The sequence below is a fragment of the Clytia hemisphaerica genome, unplaced genomic scaffold (genome assembly GCF_902728285.1).
Source record: "Clytia hemisphaerica strain Z4C2 unplaced genomic scaffold, Clytia hemisphaerica genome assembly, whole genome shotgun sequence".
NCBI classification, from domain to species: Eukaryota; Metazoa; Cnidaria; class Hydrozoa; order Leptothecata; family Clytiidae; genus Clytia; species Clytia hemisphaerica.
In genome coordinates, this window is record NW_027104423.1 from 246421 (window position 1) to 265750 (window position 19330).

The 19330-nt window shown below is 35.7% G+C and overlaps 1 protein-coding gene across 1 annotated transcript; it reads left to right on the forward strand.

Annotated features, from left to right (window-relative positions):
- The first annotated feature begins 1068 nt into the window (after positions 1-1068).
- LOC136820393 (uncharacterized) lies at positions 1069-11968 on the forward strand. Its single transcript, XM_067076577.1, has 10 exons — positions 1069-1426; positions 1720-2027; positions 2789-2908; positions 3635-3743; positions 3947-4029; positions 4927-5091; positions 6416-6501; positions 9786-9858; positions 10227-11131; positions 11576-11968. The coding sequence occupies exons 1-10, from the start codon at positions 1132-1134 to the stop codon at positions 11715-11717; spliced, it is 2286 nt and encodes a 761-aa protein (XP_066932678.1). The 5' UTR covers positions 1069-1131; the 3' UTR covers positions 11718-11968.
- The last annotated feature ends 7362 nt before the right edge of the window (positions 11969-19330 follow it).

Sequence of the window (19330 nt, forward strand, 5' to 3'; positions counted from 1 at the left end):
ATATAAAAAACGGAAATTGGTGTTACTTAAATCTAGTTTATGCCTTGTTAATCCTATCCTGGGATATCTCAGCACAAAATATAATGAATTTTCTTATGGATATGGGACTACAACTAAAAATTACTAAAAATTTGGACGTGAATTATGACTTATTAGCTGATTTTGATAAAATGGAAGATGAAATCTTTTAGCTTTGCCATCACCTTAAAGATAATGTTGTCAATATTGTCTTGGAGATTTTTTTCAAATGACTCTTAAACTAACGGTTATTTCATGACTGGATATAGCTATTTTACATTATTTTCTCATAATTTTTTCATGAACATTTCTGATTGATCTTTACTAACTTCAATCAAGATCTGGTCTAATAAACTTCATAGTGGGAACCCCCCCATTCTTTTTTTTTTGGGGGGGGGGGGTGGAGGTTTTCAGAAATTTTTAAGCTGATGGGGTTGGGATGCCACCAAGTTTTAGATGCGGGTAAAACTATACAGCTGGGGGTGACTTTTTCAGGTGGGGTTTGGAGGGGTGTTGCCCACTATGAACTTTTTTTCTTGTGCATTTTTTTGAAAGGTTTATTGACAGGTAAAAGTCTCAAGTAACAATTCCATTTTTACCTCATTAAAATACACCAAGAAATCAAAAGTGGTGCTTATGTAACCTCTTCTAGTTTCAAAAACGTAAAAGGCTCTTATTTCTCATTTTGTTGTTTCCCTTTCCTTAATAAACCAGACATTTATGTGCGTGATCAAATGACTCTTTGTTTGTACTCGGGATTACTTTCTTTGAGTTTATATTTTTGTTTTGGTCATTTGAATGAACACTGTATGTTTGTATGAAAAACACTTTTGACGTCTATCTCAAAAGTTTTCGTCAGTTTGCATATTATACGAATCCAATTGAATGTGGAATCTTAAAGATTGTGTGCGAGATGGTTATTTCACTTTTCATTTTATTTCGAAAGTATAGTTACTCGACAGATTCACCATTCTTTTACCGTTTCTTGATTTCTTTAGAGTATCAGATTATATAGTCGGTTACTCCTATCTTTATTATGCTTACATTTACAGTGCTATCAAAATGAAATAGAAAATACAACTTGAGAGTGAAAATTAATACAGACCAATCAACATGAGTGGTGTGTTTCAAAGTCACGTTCTTCCCAATGCCAAAGCTGATTTGTCACAATCAGAGCTTTTCACCAACGAAGATACTTTAGACAACAAAGATAAGGACTTCATCAATAATATTTCCAGTAAATCCAGTAAGGATTTGACACCCAAAGAACAGGAACGTCTCAAACACATCGTCCGAAAGAACACTCCAGTCTCGACTCGAATCAAAATCTGGTTATTATTATCTGGTGGTGCAGAAATCACATACCAAGCTCTTTATAAAGAAACTTGCGAAGAACTCTTCACCCAAGGTTTGTTGGTGGGAATGATAAACATCTTCTTGATATTTCCAAAGATTAATGGCACAACTTGATTGTTTTACACCATCTGAGATAATATAATTTTATCTTTGAAAAAAAAGGAATTTTTCAATATGAACATGAAGGATCACATCTCACTTTGATTGGTTTGTGCTCAAAGAATAATAGCTGTGTCACGTGTTTTTATAAAGTGCATTCATTGGTTGATTCGCCTTTTTACTCAATTGGTCTTTCTGTTGCTTAAAACTAAATGAAATATATTTTCTTCATCCTTATTTTTGCAGGTGATTTCATCCCAGACGGTGAAGAAGCTAATAACAAGCAATTCTTAACATACTACCTAACAACTGAAGGTGGTAACAAACTTCGTCGTGTACTTTGTGTTATCAAACACCTGAACCCTGACATCACTTACTGTCCTCTCCTGGAACCCATCATCTCCATCTTACTGCATTACTTTGATGAAGAAGAGACATTCTCTGTCGTTTCTGGCTTGTTGAGTGGATCTTTTTCAGCACCTTTTATGGACCAAACGAAAATTGAAAACGTGACAACTGATGCTACTTTACAAGATTTATTCCTCAAAGTTAATGTAAGGTTACTTCACTTGGATCAATTGTCGTCGTAAAGATCTTGACTCGAAAAATGTGTACAGAAACAGTAGCAGACACTCGTTAATTCGAACTTCTATTATTCGAATCTTTCTATAATTCAAACCCAATTCTCTGTTCTCGTCAAAGGGAAATCGTCATAAAATACTTTCTATTATTCGAGTACTCTCTGTAGTTCGAACAGATTAGACTTCCCGTTCTAGTTCGAAATAGGGAGCGTTAACTGAAATCGCAAGTAATTTCACATCCTTTAAGTTTAACAGGAGTGCCGATAAATATTTTTATTTCCACCTTTACACTAACATTGAGTCAGGACTATTAATAATGAGACTTTTTTCCATCACTTACATCATTTACGGATTAAAACTAAAATATGTCGCCAGATTTCGAAAAATTTTAAAACAACTCCGGGGGGGGGCACTCAAGGTAAATGACCTACCATACGTGCGGCCCTTAAGTGTCTATTTTCCGAGCTTCCCAAAGTGCACTGTAAGGGTCGAAATCAGCAAAAATGAGAAAAATGCACTCTAAGAGTGTAAATTTTGACCATATTTTGCCTGAAAATGGTAAAAAGAATTCAAGGAAATGCACCATAAGGGTCGGTTTTTCGCCCAAATTTTCTCAAATTTTCTCTTCACTTTAATCCGATTTCAAAAGCACGTATGATGGTTATTAAATCGAGTGCCTCCAAATAAATAATTTTGATCCTTTGGAATTAACTTTTTAACCCACTGTCTTTTAGAAAAAAGGGTTCAACCGATTGAACAGTTTTTTCAAACCGGAAGAATCGACAAAGAATAAAGTCGTCCTGTTCCCAGCATGGAGGATGTGCATCTTCGAGAATCTCGATTTCGTCTCTTTGGTAAGTTTGTTTCCATGGGAATCCCCACATATATCATATTCTTTTATACACTAGATAAGCTAACTGCTTACAAATTTCTCGTGGAAGTGTGTCCAGTTTTAAAGTCGACTAGTCCGTAATGTTGTTGTTTATTTTATCTAAGATTTTCGAACGTTCGAATTTCAAAACATTGGAATCGCACTGTTGATAACCAGAATTGAAAACAAGATGGCGGACTAGTCAGCTCTAAACCTGGACACGCTTCTACATACGGGTAGCCCGATCCAGTCAAATAGTTAGAAATCAGTTGAATCCCCTTATACAGTGGAGTCTCCATAACTCGAACCCGCATGCTGAACATGAATCTGTTAGAGCTAAGGAAATTTCGAATTATGGGATAAGGCATTGTTTACTGAAGGGACGAGAAAACTTGTTTGAGTTACTTAACTTGAGAGACTTAACTTTAATGGGTTGATTCATTGATATATTTTCTCCAACAAAGATATACACTCTTTGAGTCTGAAAAAATAACGTCTGCATTACATTAAAGAGGGCCGAAAGGGTGTCCACCTGTTTACGTAGTGAACAAAGCTTTTACCAGGCAATTTCAAAGCAACAACTTATTCTTTAATTTATTAAAATTCAATGGAGACGTTGCAATAATATTCAAGAGTCTTCTCCCTTTTTCGCGTTTTCACATTTTGTTTGTATAGACCAAATTTTCAAATGAACTTTACTTTTATTTAGACTCGACTATTGGATTGTCTGTTTGCTGAAGGCGTCAAAATGCTGTTCAGAGTTGGATTGTACATATTGCAAACATTTTATGATTATTCACTCACTTTCCAGCAATTGCGTACGAACCTTTCCACTTTCTGAACAAGCGGGTCTGTCTGGTTGAAGGGAATTTGTTACACTTATGTAAGAAAAGATGAGATTCAAACATCAAATTTGACCAAAAAAATGAGTGCGGAGACTTTCCTTATATATCTTGAGGGATTTTTGAATTACTCAAATAATTTTAAACACTTTTAATTACAATTTTATTTTTCGCTTTAGATTGTTCAACACCTCATGATCTCGTGGCAACTATTGGGCAGTACGCAGAATCCGTCACTTTTTCTGCTGAGGATCTTTTGAAGGTACATTAAAATATTATAGTTTGGCCGAATTAGAGTTTGTTTGTTATTTCAATGTTATCAAGTCTGAGAATGATCCAAGAAGCTACAGACTAGTGGAATTCAAAAACAATATAAAAATTACACATTAACTTTCTTGGTACCGTTAAAAGCGAAGTTTTACAAGATACGACATACTCAGAGCCCCGCGATGAGGCCCATGGGGAAATTCATTGGTGAAAGGGACGTCCCAAGACGCATTGCAAAGAGCTATCTTGGCAATGGTAGGTGCCTATTAAAACATTCCTTGGATACCCATGTCTCAATAACTGACTGTAAAAGAGGGGAGTTCCCTAACAAACATTTCTTAGAACCACAATCATTAAAATAGTGTCATTCTTAAAGACTGGAAAAGACTTGAAAGCTGTCTTTGAAAGACTTTGCATTGCTTTGATAGGTACGCCATGCTGCTCATAACAAGTATAGTGTCCGGGAGCTTACCTCCTCGGACCTTAAGGTTTGATTTTACAAAAGCTTTTCCCCACGGGCTTCATCTTGTGTCTCTGACCATATCGATCTACATAAATTCCGCTTCTTCTAACGGTACCTAGAAAGCTTCCGCGGAATTCTTTTCAAAGCTCACCTCTGTTTCGACATATTTCTGCCAGACTATTATTGCAATTTTTTCTATTATTACATACTTAGACAAGTTGATATTGGCGCTGCCACTCCTTACTCATCACTAAGGGTTTTGACTCGGTTTTAACAGAGTAGATTGGGAGGGGGTGATTTTAGTGTCTGTGAGTACAATAGTAATAGCTTTGATGAAGACTTTAAATTTCAACTCTGGTAAGCTTGAACCCAACGATCTCCCATGTTTATGGTGCAAATGATTTTCCTTTTTACTTCCTTTTTATACAGAACGCAACAAAGATCAATATCACAACCAAACAAGTGGTCAAAATGAAACAAGAAAACAATAAACTATACAAAACGCAAAAGTTGGAATGGTCTGAAAGGACCATCATTAAACAAGTCGTCGCTGTTGATTTACGACAAGTCTCGGACATCATCAAACCTAACCAGGTACTGGTCTGTATATAGCACCCCTGTCCTCTCCTCATACTTTCCTTTTGATTTTAACCTTTGAGATTATTCCCAATAGATACCCGTTAATTGGATATCATTTTACAGGGGTCGTCATAAGTTTGTGTTTATTGGGCTCTTATATTATATAATATTACATAACTGAATCAAAAGCAATACTCGGAAGTCCTTGTGGTTCCAGTTTTCTATTTATCCCTCTAAGTATTTGAGTATTTAACTATTAAAAACTCAACTGTTGGGAAAGACCGCAATTTTCACAGAAAGAGGACTTTTGAAACTGAAATTTACCAATAATTAGTGAAGAAAGAATATTTTTACCTATCATTTTTCCCGCAAATTGAGTTTTCATCTTACCGATGAGAAAAATAAAACCCTTGGGAACCGTATATTTTTAAAAACATTACTATCTGTGTTGTTGTTTGGCGCTAGTTATAGTGACAACTTCTTCAAAAAATGTTTATCATTTCCTCACATGGGATGTATAAAACGTTGACTTACTAACTGTGCCGTCGTTTGGCGCTAGTTAGTGACAACTTCTTTAAAAAATGTCTATCATTCGCACACATGGTGATGTAATCTAAGAATTGAGACCAATCTCGTAAAAGTTGCATAAGTTGTGCGGCTCGTGTGATTTTCATACAAGCGCTTTATTGGAAGTAACAGAAAAGGGGGGTTCACACTATGCTTTTTTTCCTTGAAAATGTGCAAAGAAAGCACTTTTGCTTACCTGGCAAAAGTTGAAATTCCTCTCTAGTCTTTAGCTAATAGCGCTTCGTGTCGCATACGTCATAATTCTTTTAGCTAAAATTTGTACAAGTTTCAATCCCACAATTCATTTCCAAATGATTGTAAAACCGTGAAACTTGTTACCTTTCTTTTGATATCAAAGGAGAAGGGGATTGGAAGTCGTACAAATAAATAAATTTGTGCAAATTTGTTACTATTTTTAGATTCACCGCAGTGTGCTTTACAGTAAAGTCTCTTTAACTCGAACCTCTATAAATCGAATGACTCCTTAAATCAAACAACTGTTCTCGTCCTTTCAGTTAACAATACCTAATAAATATTACTCATAACTCGAAATTTCTTTAACTCGAACAGATTTGTGTTCCTCGTGCGTGTTCGAGTTATAAAGACTCCACAGTATCTCATCGATAAAAAAAGTGAAAGTAAGAACATGTTAAGAACATTTTTCGGCTTAAAACTAAAAAAGTTAAGAACATCCGAAGGCTTCAAAAATTTTGGATGTTTTTATTAAAAAGTTGCGTAATCATGATGGGAATTTTCTTTTCTTTTCTTCCAGTGGCAAGAATTGAACGAATGGTTACCGGCACGTGTGCAAATCATGCAACCTTTCATGTTGTTCACTACAAATAAAGATGGATATAAGTAAGATCTATACTCTATATGGCTTATTTCTCGATAAAGGACTTTTGTCACTTATCGTTTCAACTTGACGAAACTTCGGCTGGTACAGAAAATTGATTGTTTTTCTTCCGATATCCCGACATCTGCGGGATATTTTCAAAATTCATTGCCGTAGAAACGATAAACGTGAGATACACTCACTGGTACAGAGTAATTCTACTTACTTCTTAAAACCGATTTTTGGACCTACCCCGGTGGAGGTCCTATAAATTAACCTCTGTTCGTTCGTTCGTTCGTTCGTCCGTTCGTTACTAGCTTTTCTCGGGATTGGCTCATTAGTTTTTCCTAATTTTTGGCCCAAAGATGCAAAATGGTAATGCCCAAAATGTGACGGAGCCCGATTTTCGAAAAAAATTCATTTCCGGCCGAAAATGCCGGAAATATGCCGGAAAAACTGTTTTTTTGGCATTTTCTCGAGATTTTATCATTAGCTTTTTCTGATTTTTTGCTCAAAGATGCGTATTAACAATGCCCAAAACATGGCGGAGTCCGATTTTTAAGAAAAAAATTTTTCCGGCGGAAAATGCATGAAATATGCCGGAAATCGCCGTTTTCCTAGATTTTCATTGGACTTTTTCCTTATAATTGGTTGTTTTTTCATTCAAAAACATTATTAATAGCAATTCCCACCATCAAGCATGTTTCAATTTTCAATTAAATTGATTTTTGAAGCCGGAACTATTTTAAAAGTCGCCGGAACAACCTATTTTCGCCGGAAAGACAGTATTTCTTGAATTTCTCGAGCTGTACTTTATATTTTTTTATGAAATTTTGCACACTGACGCAATATGATAATACCTAAAATGTGACGGAGCCCGATTTTCGAAAAAAATTTTGCACACTGACGCAATATGATAATACCTAAAATGTGACGGAGCCCGATTTTCGAAAAACATTTTTTTCCGGCCGAAAATGCCGGAAATATGCCGGAAAAACCGGTTTTTTGACATTTTCTCGAATTTTTATTTTTATTTTTTTCTGATTTTTTGCAGAAAGATGCGTATTCGCAATGCTCAAAACATGGCCGAGTTCGATTTTTGAGACAAAATTTTTTCCGTTTGAAAATTCCGGAAATCGCCGTTTTTGCATATTTTCATTGAATTTTTTCCTTATATTTCTATGTTTTTCACACAAAAACATTATTGATAACAATGCTCACCATCAAGCATGATTCAATTGTCAATAAAACTGATTTTTGCGACCAGAACTTTCTATCTATTTTTTCCCTACAACCCTTCCCTCTCCCCCTACCATCAATCAATGATGAATTTCTTGCGTTATGCATTTTCGCTAAACGCTATGTTTTCTGACTGATTTTTTTCATTTTTCTTTTCGCATTGCTATCTAACTTTCAGGTAGGTCCAATCAGCATCTAGCTTGTTATCTTATTGTTAATACTTTAAAACTTCATGGTTGAGTCTAACAACGGTCAAAATGCTTGCAACGTTACACATGTTTTCTAGAAACTTTCTTTGATCTGAGATGAAGCGCGACAATCAGTACAGTTGGACAATAAGTAGCAATTGTCTGGCCTTATGCCTCGTCCTTTGTGTGAAAAGGCTGTTTTATCTTATGCTTTTGCATAGATATTGAAGCTCAGATTTAAATCCAAATTAAAAATGAAAAGTACATCGTAAATTTTGTAAAAGAACTGAAAATTATTTTTAAATGAACGAAAATTTAAAAGTAACGAAAAATTAAAAGAAATTACTATTTACAATAAAATGAGTTTTAATGAGTAAACTTTGCGTGAAAGTTTACAATATAAAGGGTCGGCTTGCTGTTAGTGCCGTTATCGCCCTTATTTTGTAATATTTTCCATTCATCTAATTATGGCGACGTTTGCTAATATTTTTGTAATCTTCGAAGGAAATCTTTCGTTTGATGCTATTGTAGCCGAGTGGTTGAGCTGAGAAACCAACACTTTGCCCATCAACAGCTTCGTCTTGTTGGTTTTCATTTGAGCTAGACAGTGACATTCCTTCAAAGAGGTTTGCGAAATCATTCACTTGATTTGATTGAAGTCTTCCTCGTTGTCTTGGCATCAAACCAGATTTTGGTTTTGAAGCTTTTGAATTCAATCCACGTTTCTCCATTGCCAACATTCTCTTAGCTTCTGTTTTACTGCAACCATACTTTCGGCTAAATCGCTCCAGACTGTTTTCTTTCTCCAAGTTAACACCATTTCTCAAGTGAAAATCTGCTTGACTTTGTCGACAGCCGTAAAACGTCACGTGACCTCCTTCTTGACCAATCATCTTCCAAGGATCGACAACAGAGTAGAATCGCATGGATCGAACGTTCATCGATTTTGAATCGCATTCATTTCGATCCCAATCGATAATCTGTTTGAAACCATACGAAGGAATAGCAAAACCTTTGCATCTTTTCTTGCTGCCAAAAACTTGTTTATAGTCTTCGGAAGTCTTTCGTTCGCAGTCTTCATAATTACCATTCCGAGAACGGGATGATGTAAACATCACATTCCCGAAAGAATTTCTCTTGATTTTTTGACATCCTGAACCGTTATCGACCCAATAAATTAGGTTCAGTTCGCTCAAAGGTTGCTCTTTAAGATTACCCTCTTTTGAGAATGCCATTTTCAAATATATTACTTTATAATACAATCTAATTATCAATAATTTTGCTCAGCACAAAAAAGATATCAACTTCTTACGCTGAAACCTTTGCAAAATTGAATATGCTACTAAAAAGTTGTGGTGGTATAGTGGTCATTGACCTTGGTTACTGCACAGGCGACTGAGGTTCGATTCCCACTCGCAGCGGTTCACTTGGCAAGTGAATGAACCTTCGCCCGGGTCAACCCATGCCATGTGAGGGGAATTGGGTAGTCAGTCCAAGGTGCTGACGGGGCGCTCATTGAAAGCGTCTATAGTTGCGAAAATAGGCCTCAAAGCCTCCTGCAACTCAACCAAATAGAAAAAGTTACAAATGATATTTGACGTCAAATCTTCTTTCTTTCTTACGTCAATTTTTCTACACAGACAATTTACGTCGTAATTTCCTTAAACATTTTTTAAGAGGATGCAGGTCGCTCCGTTGTTCTATCTCGTCATTAAACCCTGTACTACTACGTTAAAGAGAACAGAGTTGAAATCAGCAAAAATTGATGGACATTTTTCATCTTATACATCCTTATAGAGCTCCCTCGACTTTGACATACAAGAAAAGTCGTACAAACTTCTAAATGATGATTCTAATTTTTCTAATAATCCTTTTTTTAGTTTAAAGACTCTATATCAATTATGCGAAGATGAAGAGCAAACACTTGTTATTATCCAAACATCAAATAATGAGGTATAAAAAATTTCATTTCATTTTTTATCTACAATGTCTTCTATTTTGAAATTTCACTCTTGTAATCTTTCTTTCCATTCAAGCTGAAATGATAGCCCGTCAGTCTTTCATATCGTACCGTACAAATACAAGACTGCGTTCAAAAAAGGGGTCTGGTAAGTGAGAGATCATCAAGTATAACGAAATTCTGAACTCAAAAAATATATCCCATATTGTACTCTGTACCGTGCGATAATTATTACATATAAGTAAAGACCATCTAGAATAATTCGAATACGAATTCTCGGTCTATGCTCTTAAAGAACGAATTAGTTCGGCCAACTATTATATGAGATGTCTTCTTGTAAAGTTTTTCTTAATTTTTTCAGATTTTCGGTGCATATTTATCGGCGTCTCTTCAACAACGTCATGACGGCCGTACCAACATGAGTTACTTTGGGACAGGAGAGACGTTCTTGTTCAAGTTGGCTCCTGCACCGAAAGCTTACCATTGGGACGAATCACTTCATCAGGATGATCAGAAAGCTAATATAGCTCCCAGGATGCGAAAGAAATCTCATTACGTTTTCGTTGATACAATTCCTCTCATCAAGGACATCGACGATAGGGATACGTCAAAGAAAAAAACAACGGACGCTAAACTAAAGAAACGTAAAACGTCTATGAAGCGACGAATCTCAAAGAAACTTAATTTTACCTCCTCTTCGTCTTCATCGACCTCCTCAAAACCAGGTTTTGATCGATCTGTCTCAAGAAGTGCGTACTCCAATCGCGATAAAGAAGCTTCCATTTCCATTCACCCACTCAGTGCTATTAACATCAAACGTAGCACTTATTCCGTACCTAAGCATTTATTCTTAGGCAACAAATCGTCTAACTACCAGAAATTGAACAATATACCTGAAAACAAATCAGCACCTGACAGCCTGAAAGATTACTCTGACAGTGGTAGTATCAATAAGAGAGGGAAATTGATGTCAGCACAAACAATCGATCTTGGTGAAGTCAAGAAACTTCACAAATCTTCCAACGTTGTGATTGAAGATGATGAAGAGGACCTTGATGGAGGTCTTCAAATGCATAAGACTCGCTCACAGACAACATCAACAACAACAACGGGTGGCGCCCGACCGAAATTGTTAACAAAGACAAGTATCATCGAAGAGGAAGATGAAGAAGGAGAATCGAATCCTTCTACGGGAGAATATGTGAAAGTGAAAACTGTTTCTTTATTCATCTCTTGTGATGATATAAGAATCATCGTCGGTGGAGGGTAGGTTATTTATATATTAGTTTTTTTTATTGTCTCCAAAGAATTCGTCCATCTTTACTCGAGATTGGAATTTTCGGACAGGCTGAAGTTAAAGCAATTTTGTTATTTTTTCTAAAGAACGCCCATCGCCTTTACTACTTCAAATGACGAATTAGTGAAGTATATTATAAATCTCCAGGTTCATCTCGAAATTTTCTGCTCGATTTTTGACGCCAGCAATATTGTTGTTAAATTTGTCTAATGATTGCCTTAACACAGTAGCGTAGTAGTTAATTTTGGTCGGTGAATAAAGTATTCCTTTATACTTTCTTTTACTTTTTAATTTTTGACTCGATAACTGCTTTGAATAGATAAAACATGCAAAGGACAAGGCTAACCATTACGTGTGAGACTATTTCTTATTTTAATAGGTTTTTCAACTGAATTCAATTTCTCTTTTTACAGAAATGGCGAAGGGTTATGGATGGACGGTGAACTTGCTAAAGGACGCTCTACCAAATGCGACACTTTCAAAAACGAACCTTTAACGACCAATGAAAGTGGAGATTTCTCCATTACGCGAGTTGATGTGTTTGGCTTTCAGTAAAAATTGTTTCTTATTGGTAAAAAGCTTTCGATTTTGCTATCAAAAAGTATAATAGGGTTTTTTTAGTAGGAATTTTTAAATTGGGGGTTCTGTTTTGTTCTAGGTTAACACCTGTTCCTTAGCGAAGACGCAAAAGGTGTCCTAATTGCTTTAAGTGAATCCAAAGCAATTGTTGAAAGGTGTATCAAACTCCGGGGATGGGGGTACTAGGGTTGCGAGCTGACTTTCGACCGTTGGACCCTTACCAGGACTAAAAAGAAGAAAACAAAGGGAAATTTTGTTAATTTCACTACCCTTATCGGGACAAATTCGATCTTTCCCATTTCTCCGACCCTTAGTGGGACTGAAATTAGATTTTCTGATTTTTCCGACCCTTAGCGGGACTTTGAAAATCCAAAAAAGGTACCCTTAAGGGCGGCACATACCGTACCCTCCATTTGCCTAGCCCCCCCCGGGTATCAAACAATGCCAATTTTATTTGCGACATACAATAGTATAAAAAGAAGCAAACTCCATCCAACGATGTAAAAATAATAGATAACCAACTTGCCTTGATTCTCAAAAAACATCCGTGTTATAGTTGTAAAAATATTAATGACATTTTGCATCGTAAAAAGTGCAATTAAATAAAAACTTGCTTCATTTGCAACCTTCTATTGGACAGAATCGATCACGTGATGTATATTTTTCCAAAATTTGGGTTAGAAAAAGTGTATTTTCCTATAGGCAGCCTCACAGAAGGAATTTTTTAAGTAGATATAGTTGTTCTATAAACATTCATCTGTTTATTTTGTGTCAGGCAACCTTCATGCACTTTTCATTCGTGAGATATCGCAGTTCAAATCACACATATATTTTTCAGATAACAGCACTTTATGAGCGTTTATTTATCCAGATGAAGATTAAGTGGTATCAGGCCGATCCGTAGTCAATTTGTCTAAAGATTCGTACCTTTATCTTTTGAAAAAAATTCCGAAATTTGCAGTAAATAACAATTCAGTGGATGTCAAAAAGTGTGTCAAAATCTAGCTAAAAGCATAACACGCACTGCACACAGAGCTTTTTAATAGAGTGCTCATTTCAATAGGAAAACAATGGTTGTTCTCTTGGGAAAAGTGCCTTCTAGAGGTAGTTGGTTATCTATTATTTTTACATCGTTGCTCCATCTCGTTTTGAATAGTAGGGGTTAGAACGAGACGAATTCTGTTCCGCTCCTTTACACGTTGATAAATCTTGACTTTTTACTTTTCTACTGCTGTTTTTTAAAAGCGTGATTCTTAGTCTAAATATTAATGCCGAGACAAATTCAACCAACTTTATCATGAAACTAATTGATTTTTACGATAACTTAATAAATAACATGACGCATTTATGAGTTATAATACCTATGCATAAAAAAGACAACTATACTTTTTACCACAGAATTTGTACATACATGGAGGTATAAAGAAACAGGAGAAGTATGCTATTGTAACCAAGCTCGCCCTACGATTAAAAAAGTTACGATGTATGCATGCTCATAATCTCATATATCGTGCATTTTTAATGAGCTCTTTTATCCATAGGTGAAATCCTATTGGCTCATTTAAGCTTTAGAAATTAGATGAGACGAGATTCATTGTTTCTGACATCAGTGTAAGAAAATATTTGGACTAAAAAAAGGCCTGTAAACTTGGCAATCCTGCATCAAATGATAAGATTTTTCGATCAATGTTTTCCTTAAGGTGAACTCTATTGCTTGATACTTTCCTCCAAAATTCTCCAGCGACTTTATGTCTACAGATTGAGTCTGAAATCGTGTGTGCTTATAAAGAACTTTTCATTTTCTGGCTTGAGAAAATATCTTTTCAAAACAAAATTGAACGGATAGCGAAATGGAACATAAACTTGCTTCGTGGACGAATTTTTATCTAATTTTCGTATATTAAAAGGCGAGAATCTTCAATACTGATTATTAGAATGTTCATAGCAAACTTGAGTTCTACTAAAAAGTCTTATTTCATCGGGCGAGCTTAGAATTTCTTTTGATACATTTTATAAAAGAAATCAAAAGACTTTAACGACCAATTACCGACACATTCAACTCCTGTTTTTCTTTATACCTCTATGGTACATACCGACTTTAACTTTTTACTGTAACGCTGGTTTCCTATTGTATTGAATTTAAAAGTATTTTTGAAAAACTATTTAAAATTTCCTCTTCTTTTAAAATCTTCAATTTTGGTTAAGTCACTCGAATTAATGTTGAACTTAAAGATAAAATGACTTCAAATTTTTAAATTTCTATTGTCTCTCAAATTTTTTATAGTATTTTTAAACAAATTTTTCGCTTTATATAGAATTTATTATGAAATTAATCTGGATTTTTTTATACACATGAATTTTTTTTTTAACTATATTAGAAAGAAAGCTGACCAACTACGGTACTTTGGAATGAAATCTCATCTTTTCTCCCATACCCAGCCAGCAAACAACGTTGTTTCAACATTCATCTAACGTTATATGGACGTTGTGAACATTAGATAAACATCAAAACAACGTTGTGTGCTAGCTGGGAAGGTGCATCTTCGTTGTATATTTTTCTGAAAGAAGTGAGTTGGTTCGTTGTGATCGGTGGGATCGAATGGGATCGAATCTTTTTCGTCAATTTTACCCCTTTTTTAGCAAGGGTGTAACAAAATAAAGCCTTTGTAAAACGAGTCTCAAAGATCTGTCCTTGATCTGATCTTGTTCTAAAAAAATCTTAAAGTTCAATAATTTCAGGCACAAGGATGTCCTTATTGTTGACTTTTTATTGAGAATGATAGTCCATTTTTTGAAAATTTTCCAATGTTTTGTCACTGTCGTTGTTATGGGTCCGCAATCTAGTTCTCATAAGATATCTGACAGGGTCAATTTGTCACGTCCCTGTCGTATCCCTGGGACCCCCTCTTTTATTTAGTGTTTTCACGATCCTACGTGGGATTGATGTGGATATGAAAGAAAGATACGCTGACCAGCGGCACGGCCCCGTACCCCCTCCTTTCCCCCAGTTACAACTCTTCCCCCTTCCCCAAATTTATTACACACTTATATGCATATTTTCTTTTTCAATTTGGAAGTGCTTTGAAATTTAGTGAGTCTCTGCGTAAGATAAGGCAATGCTTAAGTTTTTACAAGATTGGATATGCTTATAAAAAAACGTCTCGTACCTTAAACATCCTTCTTTCTTTTCCAAGAAAATTGCGCTGACGCTCGCTGTGCAGAAACGTTCAAAGCGTGTTGATTCGGACATGGAACTTTTATTTCGCACTCCTGAATCATTTAGAGTGCGTAAGAATGGCTAGATTGTGTGTAAACAAAGAATAATCTAAAATCTTTGAATCACGGATATCTTCATGAACTTTTGTGATGCCAGGATTCATACGTTTTAGACTCTTTAGCGCGCTGGAGGAGAAGCGAGCGTAGGATTCTGACAAAAACATGACCAAAAGCAGGTCCAGCCATACAGCCATACACTTGTGGACAAAATCTGATTGTAATGTGAATTCAATTGAAACTTAATTTTATCAAATTTTAAAGAATGTTTATCACAAATGTTCTGCCAGGGAAGCGATGCTTAATTGTGGATGAACGCACATCGTCTGCAACCAGAAAAAAGAAGGTTGAGAAGCAAACCGTTTTTCAACATGGAATTATCCGCAGATCAAATCATTCTCCATCTAAACAGCAGCGAAAAGATTTAGAGGTATTTTTTGTCTGATTTTTTTCTTCAAAAGGTGTCTAAAATACCTACCGTCAACTGCTCTAACTTGGGACTACCTGACAAAACATGGCATGGGACGGCAATTCGGCGCCACCATTTCACCGAACGTCCTAAGTCATTTGATTTGAGTTAAGGAACGGCTTAAAAATACACGATTTCTCTTTCGATTTTACAGTAAGTGAAAATACAGACCAGATATGCAACAGTCCCATGTTTGGACCAATCGTCCCACCAAGTTAGAGCAGTTAACGGTACTGCTTGTTAGCTCTTATTTATTGTTTTGAACCTGAAGCTCTGAAAGGGATGTGAGAAAAGAATTCAACTATTTTTGACATAGACAAAACAAAAAGGTAAAATCAGAGAAAACACGTACCGTAAACGGCCATAACTTGCAACGAAAAACAGCGTTTTTTGACTAAACGATGCTATATCTTTTAACCTAGAAAAGTTATAGCAATGAAACTTTCACAAAATAAGCTTCTACCTTATTCCTTTTTATATTACCATACATTGATCCAAACAGAAACTTCAATCGAAAACGTCGTTAATCCAAAGATGACCAAAAAATTTTCTTCAAAGTCCACAACTTGCAACGGTGCTAATTTCATAACAACAACATACTGAACAAGCGCCAACTCTATCACATGAAAAAAATTTGATTTCAACAAATTTTAATAGCATAATTAAAAAATGGCACAACGATGGAGTGCGTTGTTGTAGACAAAGACGGATCAATTTGTGAATTACGATTACTTCTCACACATGCAAATTCATAATTGGTTTGGCTTTTTTTATGACGATAATGGAACATTTGCAAAAAATTGATAGAAAGACGGGGGCATTACTAGCGGAGAAGCTCAGTGTAACGAAGATCTGGATTTCGTACCTTCGACGAGTTGAATGATTCTTCTACACCCCCATCTCAATTAACAAAATAAAGTCTACTTTTAATTGGATACTTTTCGCGAATTTATATTTTCGCTTTTTTGCAAATGTTTGCCTTTCATTCACGAAAATAAAATCTTGCTAAATTGCGAGAGTAAACTGAGTTGCGAAATTCAATACTCGCAAAACTTTTGTTTTGCGATCGCCGATTAGTGAATATAAATTCAAAAAAACAAACCTTTTGCCTCGCAAAATTACAGCTTACGAAAATTAATCCAATTAAAGTATGCTGAGATGAAAACGAAATAAAATATTGAATTAAAAGTTGGGATTACGACGGCAGGTTACGGTAACAAATCAAGGATCATCAGCCGTACCGTATTGTGATTTACCATCTTAGGGAGCGGTCATAAAGTATCTACTAGAGGGGGGTGGAGGATATTTTGAAAAATCCAAAAAAAATTTCGCACCCCTTCCCCTAATTGTTTGTATGACAGTTTTTATGTCAAAATAAGGTAAGGGAGATAGTTTAGCCCTGTTAAGTTAAAGTATAACAGGGTTAAGACAAGAATCATCAAGTGGTTTTCTCTGAGCTTCTGTGTAAGATTTGGAAAAAAAACACGGCTTATTTTCCCCAGTAGCGACCTGGCTTAATTTTCTGGGGGTGCAAACTATGAAATTGGCGCCCCTGGTATTTTTTGTCCTTATTTGCGCCTTCCATTATTAAGTGAAAATATTAAACTGTAAGAGCAGTATGGTTGAAAGTAACGCCCGGAATTTTGAGTCAAGAAACTTGAAATTTGTTTTCTGTAACTTGAAATGTTAAGGTGTTTTGAACAAATAAGGCGTAACCATAGTTTGCGCCGACGGGCGAAAATTTCAATATTTTTCACCACCATTATAGCTAAAAAACACTTTGTTTTGACAAATTTCTTTTAATAAGCACTTTTTCAAACCACTCTGATGAGCTGTGAGAGCCACTAATCTACTTCCCTCATCTAGCTCAATGTTACAAACCAAAAGGGCAAGGCGATGAGGCCGAAATAATGCCAATATGAAATGTACATATATCGAATAAGATCAATTATGAGTTGTCGGCCGGAAGGCCTAAAAATTTTTGATATTAGACTTACTACATTTTCTCTTGAGTTTCCCAAAAAAAATTGGAACCCCCCCCCTAAACCCTCAAAAAAATTTTGGAACCCCCCCTAAACCCTTGAAAAAAATTTCGAACCCCCCCCCCCTAGAATCCTCCACCCTCCCCTAGTAGATACTTTATGACCGGCTCCCTTATGGGACTCAAAATTTGGAAATAGCGTATAGATGGATTTCCATGAAAATTTTTGAGTGAAAAATGTTGCCGAATTCGCCAAATTTGTAAGGCAAGAAGTCTTCCCTTAACAAAATGAAAGTTTTATCGAAATATAGTACTAGATGTTTTTGACTGGAGAGATTCAATCATATATAATATATACTTTCATAGGGATAGAACACTAAAATTTTTCTCGGGAAGAATCTTTAGCGAATATTATTGGGTATCACTATTTGCGTGTTTCCTCAAAAAAAAAACCACCTTGCTCTTTCAAATTTTAAGTTTGACACATTTTTTTGGTGGTGTTACGGTTTAATATATTATTTGTTTTAAGTCTTTCGTCTTCTACCGTTGGAATCCCCGATTCTCGTCATAGTATGCCAAATTCATTCATCGTTTTGCTATTGAACTTTACTTCCGGGGTGAGAGAGGAGAGAGAGAGAGAGAGAGTGTTTTCGATCCCCATTCGAAATCCATCCAATGTAAAAAATTGCACTCCATCTTCACACCATCTTCATTGTGTATTTTAAAGCTTGGAACAATAGAATTCCTATCCCCATAGAGTATTTTGATAGAAATTATTGACCCCGTTGTGGGAAAAAATTCCATTGAGACAGGTGTTTCGGCGTGACATGATTTACCGTATTTATATATAGGAGATTTGTAAAAATTTGAGAAGAAAACAGATATTTACTTTTTACCATGTATCCCGTCACTGTCTGCCCGGAGTTCTGCGTTCGCAAAGAGTGACACCTCTTAGACTGAGAAATAATTGTCTAATACGCTACTCCTTCTCTGGTTCCCATTGACGAGATACCGGAATATTCATCAGAATATTCATCTCATCTTCATCAGAATACTCATAACGCTCATTTGACGTTGACTTTGCACACACCCCTGTCTCACAATCTATATCGATCGACGAAACGTCCATATACAGTGTTACATATACTTTCTTTTACACCCCTGTATCTTAACTAAGTTCGGAACAGGTTTGAAGGAAAAATAATCACTTTTGATTAAAAAAGTTCTTAAGAAAAATTCAAAATTAGCGTGTACAGGGTGTGTTTTTCCTTTCCGAAGCTTGTATCCTTCATATTCATTTCTTATACTCTTACAAAATTGGCTCTGATATTTACTCCTCATTCCTGAAGGGTTGCTTTTTTTATCCGTCCTGTCTTTTGGTCATTTTTTTCCCCGTAAATCCAACGAATTGTAGAACTTATTTCAATTAAATTTTTCTTATAAAAGAAACGCACTTGAACAATCCTTGACCCCCTGATCGTAAAATTCATGATTACAGTTTAACGACGAATGATTTTATTGATTTCTTTTGAGGCACTTTTATGAAACCAGTCTTGTTATTAACATGATTAGTTTTCGTATGGGACTTAGGAAGCAGAACTTCAGCTGAGATCCTCAGTTAAATGGTGATTGATTTAACATGAAAGCATGGGTAATTATCCAATTTATGCATCGAAACGTCTCTTCGTTGTGAAATGTAATCTAGCAACTTCAATCGAAGAATACGGAAGAACGAAAAACTGTACGAGCTGTGGATTTCGACCCAGCAAGGCCTCGTCTTTCTTCTTTCGAACTTTCTAGAATCGCATCGTAAGAGAACGTCAATCGCCAAGCGAGGGGTTTATTGGAGAGACCTAATTATTTTCA